Source organism: Hoplias malabaricus, chromosome X1 (genome assembly GCF_029633855.1).
Source record: "Hoplias malabaricus isolate fHopMal1 chromosome X1, fHopMal1.hap1, whole genome shotgun sequence".
NCBI classification, from domain to species: domain Eukaryota; kingdom Metazoa; phylum Chordata; class Actinopteri; order Characiformes; family Erythrinidae; genus Hoplias; species Hoplias malabaricus.
The window spans coordinates 15,859,008-15,872,946 of NC_089818.1; the positions used below are offsets into that span (position 1 = coordinate 15,859,008).

Below are 13,939 nucleotides of genomic sequence, written 5' to 3' on the forward strand. Positions count from 1 at the left end.
CATCTGAAGTGTTTAATGTCTCTTTTGACTACCTCACAGAGAATCAACAGGAATAAAGTGATTTAAGTTTTAACGTAGATTCTGGGGTGAAAAGGAAAATTTAGAAAATATTTTAAAAATTATATCTCATATTTATTCTCCCTATTATAAATGGTCACTAATTTCAAACTATAGCTAGCTATATAATAGCTATATTTTCCAGATTTATCTCCGTTAGCCATGATCAATATTACGCATAAAAATAATTATTCATAATATTATTCATGGTAATACATTATATTGTATTTTGTGGAATATCTATGTTGTATACCTTGCCTCTTCTGGTTCCTATCACCACCACTGTAAAAACGTCTGACAGATCACCCCATATCAAACCACTCCTTAAATCCCAATTATTTTCTTTAAATCCTAAATATTTTATTTTCAAATTATGTTCAAAATCAGTGGAATTCATCTTGAAAAGAAAAGGTGAGACATCTCCAAAAGCTGTGTCCAAAACCGCCTACTCTGTGTACTATTCTAATGAATACACTTCTAATAGTGGTGTACTATTTCGTTAGCATGTTAGCATGCCATTCCGGACTTTGCAAGCAAACACTTTGCACAAAAAAAAAAACACTTTGCAAGCTTGAATGATTTCTTTTTCAATATAAAATTCAAAGAGTGCAACGACGCAAAGACACAAGTACAAATTTACACAGTGAAAGATACACGTAACCCTGTACACAGCTCATATGATGATACCAAATAAGATACAGCAATAGATGCCGTATCGCACACCTCAGCCATATCTCCCGGACTTGTGCACGTACCATTTGTGAGATGGTCTGCTTCTGTCAGACCATCGGACACTTCCAGCATTACAATGGCTGTCAACCTTGGTGGGATCGACTCTGCCATTTTGTCTTTTATTCACAGCAAAGAAGCATGGCTCAGCCTCCCACGATGCGCTGATGAGTCTTCGTAGTGTTTCAAAGCTATACATGCTACACAGCACAGTTCCCAATACAAGAGACGTGATTGGTTGTCGTTATCTTAAATCTTCTGCAAGTTCAGCTCACATATGTCCATTTTCTGAAGCATTAGTGTCTTCATGTGCTGAGCTTATAGCCACAGAACCTGCTCTGTTTATAAAATCTTGGACATTAATGGATTTAAAGGTTGCCATTGGTCTCTCTGTTAGTTTTGACTACTTAGTGCTAATGCTAAAGGTTTTACAGTGCCTAGTGAATTACTTCAATAATACTGAATGTTGGACAACTTTGTTATTCCTATCAGATTTCTACAACTGTGCAGACAATGTTATCAGCATTTATGAGGCAACAGCCATGGAGTGCTGCCTTGAAGACCGGCAATATTCTGTCAGCATTATATTTCATTTGTATATTATTAACTTCTTCGTGATTAGGCCGTAATCAACTGACATTCAAGATATGGATATCAACTAAATTTAAGTTAGACACTGCTTAGGGCATTTTCACACTTGACCCAATAAAGGGGATCCACACCTTGGATTGATTCCAGGCTTAGGGTAAAGTGAGAACCAAATTCTAAAGTGTGGATCAATTATACAGCTCCATACTTTACTTACAAACCCTCACAATAACTAACAAAACTTACTCCTGAAAACTTGCCATCCAGGTTATCACAGAAAGTACGTTTTTGTTCAATGCCCTCTTCATTAAATTGGGATTTTATTCACTTACAAAAGAAAATGCATGTTGATAAACCATGTTGCATTGTACGTGTACACAGAAACACTGTATTTTTAAAGAGGCCATTCTCCAAAAAGAAAGATGAATGAATGTAAAGAAAAGTAATAACACTGAATCACATTATTTGATGCCCAGCTTCACCTGCACCTGAATTCTTTCAATGCAAACCTCATTGCTCATTTGCAGTGGTCCAGATGTGTTGTTGTCGGGGCAGAACAGGTTGTCACTGACAGGAGACATGCTGACAGCTGTCTCTCCTTCGCAAACGTACCGAACTTTCTGTGCAACCTCAAGTGTGAAAACGTCCTTGTAGTCAGAAACATGGTGTGTGGAATGTAACCAGAATTTTAGCTCCTTCCACGAAGTCAGAGGCACTGTAGAGCCTTGCAGTACAGACAAAGACAACTTCGTGTGGGTCCATATCCCGCCCCAAAACAAAGGAGACCTGCTGAAGAGTCTAAATGGCTCCTGTATTTGCAGGAGTTTTAACCCTTACTAGTGCACGTCTAATCCCATGTACTCTACGTTTTCTGTGGCCGGGAGGTGACCGTTGGCCTTTGGCTTGGGCCCCTGGGGGCAGAAGTCCTGCTGGTAGTCAGGGTTGTCTATGCTGCTCTGGGGATTGAAGCTGTGGCCGTTGGGCTGGAAATGGCTGGGTGTAGAGGGCGAAAGGAGACGGGAGGTGTTCAGGTACTCGGGTGGAGTGGCTGGAGAAAGGGCTACTGGATTTTTGAAGCAGTTGAGGTACTCCTCCTCTGTCTCGTCCAGGGCAGCCGTAGAGGGCGCGGTATGTGGTGGACCCGGCTGCTGATAGTTGGGGTTGGACATGTCTGACATGACCACATCATTCTTTTGGTTCATGTATTCTATTGTGAGAGAGGAACAAACAGACTTTTAGAGAATCTCAGGGCAGGGGTTCCTTATGGCACGTTTTCACTGCATGGAACCTGATCAGCTCAGCTTGGTTCTACTTGGACTTTTTGCTGTTCCATTAAGTAAATTTGGTACCTGGAATGGGTACTCTTATAGTAATTGCTGGCTCATGGCTCCAAGCGATTCGAGTAGGGACTAAACCATGATGTCTAAACCTTGCAGAGCACTGATTAGCCAGAGAGACTTAGTCACAATGAAACACAGACATCTAGCTCTAAACAAGTGGTTTGTATAATCCGCAAGCTACAGCAGAGATCACATTTGTTTTTATCTGAAACACAATGGCACTTCTTAAAATTACACTGTGGTGTTTTCAAGAAGTTCAAACACTCCTTGAATCTGTGGCTGATGTTTTGCGACATCACAAGCTAAATGTCAGGGGGCGTCTGTTGTACTGGAAAACGAGCCCGGTACCAGGCACCAAACAGCAAGTAGCTGTAGATACCATAGCGAGTAGATACCATAACCATAGTGAAAAAGCGCCATTGCAGTTTTAGTGGTGGGCCAACAGGATAAACTAAGCTAGATAGATGCTTTTTTTAAAATCGATGTCTAATTAAAAACACTTATCTCCAGTTTTGTTGATTTTTTCCAATATTACTTGAAATAAAATATTCCATTCACTTCCACTGAAAGTTAAGTAGTTTTTTTCTTCTCCTGTAAAGTTACTATTCTGGGAGATGCATAGTTTATTTAAAATATATAATATACATTAGATTTAGTTCTTAAATTCCTCTTTAATTGTGAAATTTAACACATGAGGGAATAAAAAACATTATTTTTCCTATACCTTTCAAGTTTGTCTACAAACATGTGTTCATTAGCCTCGTAGCTTCAGCGCAAAACTAAAGAAGCAAACGTAAGAGACCAACCATGTGTTGACTATGTTTGAATTAGAAGGAAAATCTATGTTGATATTTTGTGAATTCTTGGATTTATTAACACTGGTAGGTGGTGGGTGAATTGGCTTTTGTGTAATGATCTGTTCCATGTGCTGTTCTCTCACACTGTTAAAAGCTCTATTCATGACAGCGTTACCCTGTCATTACCTAATCTCTGAACTGACACTGACCTGGGGCTGGCTGGAAATCTCCATCCAGAAACCGGTCGGTTGGGTCTGGGATGTAGCGCAGCATCACACTGTTCTCTCTCACTGGAAAGAGATTCTGAAACAAACCAAAAAACAGTGCATTACTCAGCGAGGACCCTGCAGCTTACTCATGAAGATGAAATCCCGCGTTACCTGTTCCACTTCCTGAAACTAGTGTTGGCCAATAACTTTTTATATAAGTTAAAACAAACATACAAATCTGGACGGAAGCCCATCTAACTCATGTTAAGCTGTAGTGCAATAGTCAGTGTGTAAATATGAAACGGGCGCTGTTTCCCCTGAAGGTAGTAGACAAACATGTATGAATAATGAAACGAGTCACAACTGACTTCTGATGAAAAACTTGAGTCACTGTTTACACTGTAAATATAATGTAAATAAAACTGACAAATTTAGAGACATTAAACCAGTTTCTGTATTTTGACATTGCTCACTCACCCCGTTCCTGTTGTGGCATGATCCGATGCTGCTGTTGAGACTCTGAAAAAAGATAAAAAAATCACAGTCTTGACAACTCTTTTCTAACAGTTTTTTCCCATCATTCATTTAACATCATGAATATCCATTTTGAAATGAAACAATGTTATTCTTGGTTGGTTTTGGTGGTCTACCCGGATGTACAAGTCCCCTTTTGATAGAAATCCCTTTCTTTATGAAAATGGATTATCTCAGATCTAAGATACATCTCCTGAAAAAATGATCTTCAGAAGAACTTTCACCTAAAGGCTGTTTAGACTGAAAAAGATGCTAATATGCTAATAATGCTAATAAAATACTGGTCTCTGACTTCTGCACTGCACTGTATTTTCACATCAGCGCATCCTGGTTACTTGTGTTACAGTTCATGCAGTAGGTTAATAAATTTATTATTCTTTCTTGAACGTAGTAAAGAGATTAGGCTGGAGCTGGATGTCTTCATTCAGATCACTTCATTGTTCTGAATCTTTTGCAGCAAAGATCTGTCAGCACTGCTTGTTCTCCTAATCATGGCCACACAGTGTCTGATCTGTTTGATAGATAGCGTGCAGACAAGATAAGAACTTGTCTTTTGTATGTATTGTAGATGTACGCACAGGTATTTAACAGCTTTAAGAAACTTCATTCATAACCAAGGCTTATGCAACTGAAGAAGCCAATCACCAAACCAGATTTCTTTTTCAAAACCCTCTTTTAAAAATGAGAAAAAGTGAGAAACAAGTAAACTAGGCTACCATCTGTGACACGAGATCCTGTCCATACATGGCTGTGGAGCGACAGCTGCCTTATGTAAGCCAACGTTATAGCCAGGGCTTCTTTTTTTCTCTCTCTCTCTCTCTGCAAAATATTTTTGAACAAGGAGTATAGCCTGCAAAGGCAATCACACTTGAAAGACTTGGGGGAGTTTAGTGAGCACTCAGGAGCAGGCAAGGGGCCAAAAAGCACACGGACGCCGAGGCCTGGCAAGCCGTTCATACGCTTTGTCACTGGAGAGCGCTCATTAATCAGTGGGCACCTGGGAGGATGTGGAGGTGGAGAGTGTAGGGGCTTTTGGGGGCTGGACAAAAGAACGGGAAATGGGCGATTGACTCTGGGCCAGCTAAATCCTGGCCAGGTAACACATCTACCTCTGCAGTTGGAGCTGAAAACCAGGTGCCCTAGAGTTTTAAGAGGCCCCCATAAAATGAAGAAAGGCTATAGCTGTGTCCCTCTCCAAAATCTCACTATTTTTTCATGTGTGTGTGTGTGTGTGTGTGCATGCACGTGTCATTACCAAAGAATGCAACAGTTGTGTGCGAGAGGTGCTGGGGCTGCTGAAGAAGCCATGATTGGGCACTAAATACTCATCGGCGTCCACAGCATCGTCCATGTCTACAGCACTCATCAGACTGCGGTAGAATTTGGAGTCTGTGGGGTTGGGCAGGTGCATCCTCTCATCGCCCTGAACAAGAAGCAATCAGCCAGATCCATTCAGAAGCAGTTCTACAGCATAGCTATTCTTTGAAACCATTTGACTTGTGTTGTTATGGGGTATATTTTGCATTATAAAGTCCCTCTATGCATGTTTGGCGATGCCTCTATGCCTGGTGGCGATATGTAATTGCATTGCAATACCACATCAGTTCTATAAAAATTTGTGCTGAGTCTATAAACCTATGAGCAAATTCACGTTGATGGATTATTCAATAAAAACTCAAAGGATGTAGGTTATTAATTATCTACTGCTGTCATCATAATCTAATCTGTTGGATTTGCACTAGAGATTTCAGAGGAAGTGTAAAAATATCAAGCTGGTGCTTGTTACTGAGCTGTACGTTCATAGGTAAAACATTATGACGTCCAAAATCCACCTGACTAGTTTGTTTTCATCTAGTCACACTGAATCATGACTGAATCACTGAAGGATATGCAGAAATGGAATGAAGGTATATTTAGGTCACCTGAATGACTAGGTAGCGTGTCGGATCTCGTGCCATCTTGGAAAACTCCGAGATGAGTTCTCGGAACCTCGGCCTGCTGTCTGCATCAATCATCCAGCCTGAGGAAAAACATAACCACGGTTGTGAGGACAAAAAAAATACCACTCGAGTCTGGTTTACAAGAGTCTTGGAGTTCAGTCGAATGAATCATCTGATCATGCTTTCCAAATTATTATCAAACGCTTTGATTCTCTGATTCTGTTAGATCAGGTTCAGCTTCACCAAGTTCTGATCCAAATACCCAGCAGATCCCTGAATGTGTGGGAAGTGTCTACACTCTTACATTTGACCATGATCATGTACACGTCGATGGTGCAGATTGGAGGTTGTGGCAGTCTCTCGCCTTTCTCCAAAACTCCTGCGATTTCACTGGCAGGGATTCCATCATAAGGCTTTGTCCCAAATGTCATCAGTTCCCAAACTGTCACACCTACAGAGGCAGAGTAGAGAGGCATTAAAAGAAGCCCTGCTGTACAAACAGCTCATTATTGATTGGCACCCTTGGTAAATAAGAGTAGGAAAAGAAAATTATTTTCAAAAAATGCATGAAAATACTGGCTAAAAATTCTACAAGGTTCACAGCTGGATGTTTACAAAAACAGTAATATTTTAGGCCGGCCAGGTCTTCCATGTAATTATAAATATAGCACCTGGAGATCGTTAGTTACCACTGAAATAACAGAACTAGGTTCTATGTTCAGAGGAGAGACAAAAATAGAGCTTTTTCATTAAACAGCAATGAATTTTCTGATGTTTTGAGGCCGTGTCTTACTCCAAGGTTCCAGAAACTGGTCACAGTGCTTAGAAATGCAGCGTTGTGGGCCCCAGAAACTATTATTATTATTTTAATTGGCTGCCTCTGTGAGAGACAAGGTAATGTGTGGATCTTTAGAAAGAATATCTTCAGGAATTTGAGTTCTGTTCAAAAAATTGGTTGTATCTTTTGTAGTAGGTGGATTTCTTACCATAACTCCACACATCACTTTGATGTGTATACGTCCTGTTAAGAATGGACTCAAGAGCCATCCATTTGATTGGCACCTATACAGAGTAGACATTCATGTTTTGTGTTAAGACAATGACTGACAGCTCTCAGCTTTTACATGAATATGTTCGTGAATCACTTTCATATATATATATATTTAGAAATGGCAAGTACACACCTTTCCGCCGTCTGCATGGTACTCTTTCTCATCAGCGTTGAGCAGCTTGGCCAGGCCAAAGTCTGTGATCTTCACATGCTGAGGGGTCTTCACCAACACATTACGCGCAGCCAAATCCCTATGCACCAGATGGCGCTCTTCAAGATAGTTCATTCCCTGAAGCAGATGTTACACACAAAGTTCAGGGACTTTCCACAAAGAGTTTGAGCAGGAGAGATGAGATGGTTTTTCCATTTCTTGTTTGTGCAAACAACATAATTCCATTTAATCTTGACACTGCACTGCGTGGCATTTACACCATGTGCTCCAGGCCCCTTAAACCATCAGAAAGCATAATGATACATGAAATTCCTCGCTTCCCTCCAAGTCCTCGCCACAGCTATCTGATCATCTCATTAAGAAGTGCGAAGCGGAGGAGAAAATATAATTCATTTTGAAGACCACCGGGGAAATATGACAAACACTGGCAACATTTCCAGCTGCCTTCCCTTAGAGTTTAATTAGAATTTATCACAGCGCATCAGATAAAGATAACATTCAGCACATCAGACTGCAAGACAGCTGGGATTCTCTAACATGATGAAGCCTCGCCGAACTGCTGTAATAACCACTTTTCTTTATAGCTCTTTGTGGACCGAAACAATATTGCAGTGTTAGCACTCGACGGTGTGTAAGGAGCCAGTACAGTAGCAGAGGGATATCTCTGAAAGAACGCCTGCTCCTCATAGACCAGGCCATTTCTGGGAACAATTTCTACAATGGGATATTAAATCATACTTAGCCTTAAATATGATTTAAGATATTTAACAGCCTTAAGTCTTCTTTCACTGGCAATATATGTACTAATTAATTGACAGGGGTATTGCTTTATTTCTCTCCCTATTTCTTGGGCTGTATGATTTCTGCCTCTTTATGCAGGGCCCCTGGTTGGCCATTCCACTGGCAGAACAGAAATCTCTGTTAAACAAACTCTGAAATGGGATTAACAAGGACAGCTCTCTGTGTGTGAAGCACTGTGTTCCTGTGTTTAGCTGCTAGAGAGCAATGAGGGTGAGAGTTTAGTGAGAACCTCCTGCTGTGAAATTAATGACATCCCTCCACAAAGATGACCATGTAGATTTCTTGTTATCATGTACAACCACCATAACAAAAAAACAAGTTTATTTACACCACAAAAAGACTCAATACAAATATCAATTCTTATGTAACTCTGCTCTATTGCTGCTATTTCAGTGCTGAACCAGGCCTAGAGTTAATACCACAGCTGTCAACAAAGGTAAAAGAAAGAATCCTTACCTTTGCAATCTGCACACACCAGTTGAGCAGGTGCTGAGAGCCGATGCTGTCCTTGTTTTCCTTGACATAGTCCAGCAGACAGCCATAGGGCATGAGCTGAGTGACCAGTTGGACTGTGGACGTCAGGCAGATGCCCAGGAGCCGACACACGTGAGGGTGCTCCACGCTGGCCATCACATAGGCTTCCTGAAGACACAAAAGCAGTTAGCATGAAAGCTAGTTAAATGGAGGTTGCATACGTGACAGTATAATAAAAATGGTTGTTATATTGTTAGAGACTCTGTTAGAGATCTCTGCAAAGCAAGGGTGGAATAGCTAAGTAAAACCCATCAGCTAATAAAGAGAATACTAATGAGAAATTAGCAAAATGGCTGACACAGTGATATTGTTTACAAACAGAAAGACCCTATGCTGTGTTTGTACGTTATCAATGTTCTGAGCAAGGGGTCAAACTTGAAGAAATGGCAGATTTACTGGGTGGCCTCACTTCTCTGAAAAAAAATAACAACAAAAAAAACTTAAAACACTACTTGCTCTGCCAGTGCAAATATTTATTTTCCTTTCTTTTAAGTCGCAAAGGGAGTATAGGGCTTATATTTCAGAAGATCCTTGACACAGCGCCTCCTTATTAATATTTACAGACCTGTTCCTTGTCAGATTTCCTGTCCTATCAAAGCCACCCATGTTCACATAGTTGAGTTATCTTCAGAGCAACTGACTTCCACACTATCACTAAAAACACATCCTCTGAATCAAAGAGGGGTTTCTTTTAAATTTATTTTTTATCTTCAGTAGCTTTCCTCCTTCATGTCCAGGAACAACTTCTAAAGGAGCTGACGGTTTCAGGATTTCACCTCATAGCTTTACACTGTAGGGTATTTGTGGGCAGACACTAACCATGCATTCTTTTCCAAAACACACTGACCCAACTTCTTTTTCTCCATGGTCGTCATGAGCACAACTAAGATTTTTATATTCCCATAAAATTTGACAAAAGTGTACCAGGATTTAACAAAACATCTCGTCATATAAAACTGAACAGCAGGACAGTTTATTGTACTGCATCAGTGTATTGGAATTAGTGTTTAATTTAAAAACATTACCTAGTGTATAGGATGTGAGGTCAGGACTCTTTAAATTACAGCTGCTCCCAGTATGCAGTAGCTTCTCAAGCTCAAGTAAACAAACATTATCCACTGCTTCCCTATAAAGGTGTTATAGCACCAGTCAGAAGCTATAACTTTTATTGTTTTAAATCTGTGACGGCTGTCAATTTCTTTATTTCATTTTTTTGTGCTTTCATTTATTTACACGTATTTGCTTCAAACCAAGCTCAAAAACTCTCTCATACATCAGTGTAGAAAGAACCACACTGACTAAGTTTATAACTATAATTTAATGCCCTTCCTCTAGCAAAAACATAAAAAAATAAAAATAAACTTTCATCAGATCAGTATCAATACACAAAGCCTGACATATGTGAGTTTGCCAGCCTTAATATAAATGCCTCACAGACCACTGTTGAATAACAACTAAGAAACTGTTTGTTGATAAGCCTGTAGGAACATAGTGAATGATTCACAAATGTACACACTGTACATCAATTGAAATGAACATGGTTATTGTTGCATAATAGACAGGAGTGACTTAGTCTGCTACAAACAGTTTATCAAGGCCAGATGAATGGAATAAAAGATATTTTAGCACGGACAGCTGAAATCCATTAGAAATATAGAATAATGGTTATAATCGGAGCCATATCTCATTGATTAGGATTTTGAACTTTCTTCAAACTCACATCCAAGATTTCTTTGTTAGCTTTCGGGGACGTGGCCTCTCGCAAAACTTTTATGGCAACAGGGATCTTCACATCCTCCCCTTCTGGGACCCACAAGCCCTGAACAAAAAAGACACATTATCAGAGAAGACAACAACACAAAACCCAAAGGGCTGCATGGCTGAACATGGAATTCTCATGGAATAAAAATCTATTCTGCTTATAAAATAAAGCATCAAATGTAGTCTGATGAGTAGCAAATAAGTATCTGAGTACAGTACATACATAAATCTGCCCTGATATCTACAGATGTACCTGGATTTTATGTATTAGATGGGAGGGTTAAAACCCAGTTTACAATATTGTAACAAAAATCACAGCACAATGACACCAGGCAGTGTATTCACAAACCTTCCAGGCAACAGATTTGCTGTGAGAAGTTTACAGAGATATTGAACTCTTCTGTTTATATGCATTAGAGACAAAGAAAGGTTCTTCACCTTATACACTGTGCCGAAAGCTCCGGATCCCAGAACTTTGATCTTCTTAAACTCTGTTTCTTTGAGGATGCGCAGGAGGGCCTGGTTGGGAGCTTCTCCGCTGGGGGTGAGGGGCTCAACTAACTACACACAAACACACATAAACATTTCCTCTCAGGAAAACACCTCTACACAATCACTCAAGAACATGTCCTGTCCAAATCTGCTGCTTCCTGTCCCAAAATCAGCAGAACACCACTCTTTGTTAAGAAAAGCACTATAAACATATTGCTGTCAACAGAAGAGTATAAGTATTGGTCTGACTTTATCTTGCTGAGCTTATGAAAAAGAAATATACACAAATTCCTATGATACCTATGATCTTTTATTCAACAAGTATGGTGTTGGAAGTTTGCTTCCGTTGTCTTCTTTTGCACTGGAGCTAAAAGGCTAAAGGCTCTAACAATTAATGTAGTAGCACTATGTCAACAAACTTTAATACATTTAAATAGGTCAAATTTTACAGTTAGATTTGTAATGTTTCATTTATCTGCTGTAATACAATGTTATTAATTGTTAGATAAGGGGTTTTTTATGATGTGTTTATAGGTTAAGAGGATTTTTATTTACATAACAGTGGCTATGTTCCACTGGTGCTGCAATGGTGTGCAATTTCATTTCTAAGGTGTTCCAGGTTGTTGCTAACCAGTTGGGAAAGTAATGTTCTGCTTCATTTTTCATCAAGCCAATGTAATGCAGGCTCAAAGATAGCTACTGATAGACTACAATTGTGGCTTGTTAGCTGCATTGGGGAAAGGGGGGAAATGAATATATCTGATATGGTAACTTGTGGACACAATGTAGAAGTTATGAATCTGGCCAAACCTCTCTCTCCTGCAGAAATCTTCGCAGAGTTCTCTTCCTCTTGATGTGTCGTCTCCTCAACAGCACGGCCACACCCAGACTGAGAATAACAAAGGCCAAAAGACCGCCAACGACCCCAGCAGCAATCACGGACAAGCCTGAATTACTGAAAGGTGAGATACATGGAAATATAGATAAAGTGGAGATCAGTCACTGAATGTTGCAGATTTTCTGATCTTCAGAAGCAAACAAAACAAAGTAAAAATTTATCTGTTTATTTAACAGAAAATGATACAAAAGACTCAAAAACTACATTTATTATATATTCTTAATGCTGCATAATCAATGTCCAGTCCAGTGATTTTTATTATAGCTTCCACCGTATCAGGGAGTTAATATAAGAGGTTAATTTATATGTTCATAATTACAAGCACGTTTCTTTTTCAACTCACGATTTAAAATCTCTGCATTCTTTCAGGTCTGGTCCAGTGCATCTAAAAGATATTAAAACATTTAAAGAAGTTCAAAAAATATAATTAAAAAATAGTAACTATTCACTAAATATATTTAAAATGCCATGTAATTTCATCACCAAATTTTGCACATGACTGTGTATTCAAAAAGACGTGTGTAAGAAATACACTATATTCTTAGAACATATAATAAAAAACCTGCAGTATTCAAAGTATGTAGAAGACATAATCCAGGGTCAGCTTGGCTTCGGATTGATCTCTGACTGTATTGCGTGTGTTTTGATGTTGGTGGAGGTTTGGCACACTCACCCCTGGGTGCAATTTGGGTGACACAGCTGGCATTCCCCATTACTGTCCGGATATTTCCAGATCAGTGTGTCCTTTTCTCCTGGGATGCCCTGAGGGCAGCGGGACACGCAGTGGGGTCCATCTTTGACGTTTGCACATTCCACACAACCATCAGGACCCTGCACCAAAAAGCAGTGAAATATTATATTAACAATTTCAAAATAATACACAAACCGTCACAAGACTGCCAACTCCTGACATTGTTTTAGGAACCATAAAGGACTCATTTCTTTTAAATGTTGGTTGCCCTGAAGTGCGCATGCACACACACATTCACACACACACAGCTTTCTTCTGTAATACTTCAAACACTATTTACAGAAGAATAAATTCATGCATTGCCACTCTAAATCAGATCTTCACTGAAGAAGCTATGTCCGTCCCTTGAACATAAACAAGACATTTAAATAATGGTTTTCTAACAAAAGAACCACTGACTTTACAAGGCAATTGTTTCTATTGAAGCGGCCAGTGGGTGGTCACACGAATTAGGAATGTCTCATAAACTGAATAGCATGTTAGTTCATCTGATTCAACGCACTATGAATGGAGGCACTGACCGATCCGGACAGATCTTTAGAAAAACTCACAGGACTTGTGCAGGTTTTGGTTCCATTCTGGAGTCTGCATTCGGGGTCACACTCCAGACACGTCTTGTTGACCTCACATTCACGAGGCTCCCTGTGGGCAAACAACAAGGCGATTGCTCCTGGTTTCATTATTCACTATTCTCCCAGTTTACACAGTGCATAATATGAATTTGGTAGTGGAGTGAGTGTACCCACCCATCCAGCAGGTTACAGGAGGCTACACAGCTCTTTTTCCGGCTGTGGTGTTCACAGCTGAAACACATGGTGGGCCCTGGACCCCAGCAGCCTTCAGAACTACACATTTCATCGCAAGTCTGGTTCTGAGCCACTGCAGAGAGAGAGAGAAAGAGAGAAAGAGAGAGAGAAAGAGAAGAGAGAGAGAGAGAGAGAGAGAGAGAGAGAAAGAGAAAGAGAGAGAGAGAGAGAGAGAAAGAGAAAGAGAGAGAGAGAGAGAGAGAAAAAGAGAGAGAGAGAGAGAAAGAGAAAAAGAGAGAAAGAGAGAGAGAGAGAGAGAGAGAGAGAGAGAGAGAGAGAGAGAGAGAGAGAAAGAGAAAGAGAGAGAGTGAGAGAGATGTCTGGATAAGAAATTCAGTACACAAAAAAATCCAGGAACTATGTTTTTATATAAAAAATGCAGTAATAATTCCGTGACACTACTTTTTTCTGTAATAAATTCCAACAGCTGAGACATCAGCAGCCAAAAAGTGGTTTCAACACCTGAAAAGTGTTTTCTG

General features: G+C 39.9%; 1 protein-coding gene across 1 annotated transcript in view; it reads right to left on the reverse strand.

Annotated features, from left to right (window-relative positions):
- Positions 1-1,364: 1,364 nt before the first annotated feature.
- Positions 1,365-13,939, reverse strand: part of LOC136675513 (epidermal growth factor receptor-like) — a 58,488-nt gene continuing 45,913 nt past the window's right edge. The window contains exons 13-28 of the mRNA XM_066652071.1: positions 13,401-13,533; positions 13,206-13,296; positions 12,577-12,734; positions 12,247-12,288; positions 11,816-11,960; positions 10,952-11,074; positions 10,473-10,571; positions 8,675-8,860; positions 7,379-7,534; positions 7,181-7,256; positions 6,499-6,645; positions 6,177-6,274; positions 5,510-5,677; positions 4,198-4,239; positions 3,721-3,814; positions 1,365-2,581 (exon numbers count right to left, since the gene is read on the reverse strand). Coding sequence (XP_066508168.1) covers positions 2,211-2,581; positions 3,721-3,814; positions 4,198-4,239; positions 5,510-5,677; positions 6,177-6,274; positions 6,499-6,645; positions 7,181-7,256; positions 7,379-7,534; positions 8,675-8,860; positions 10,473-10,571; positions 10,952-11,074; positions 11,816-11,960; positions 12,247-12,288; positions 12,577-12,734; positions 13,206-13,296; positions 13,401-13,533 — 2,129 coding nt within the window. The 3' untranslated portion in view covers positions 1,365-2,210. The remainder of the gene's footprint in view (positions 2,582-3,720; positions 3,815-4,197; positions 4,240-5,509; positions 5,678-6,176; positions 6,275-6,498; positions 6,646-7,180; positions 7,257-7,378; positions 7,535-8,674; positions 8,861-10,472; positions 10,572-10,951; positions 11,075-11,815; positions 11,961-12,246; positions 12,289-12,576; positions 12,735-13,205; positions 13,297-13,400; positions 13,534-13,939) is intronic.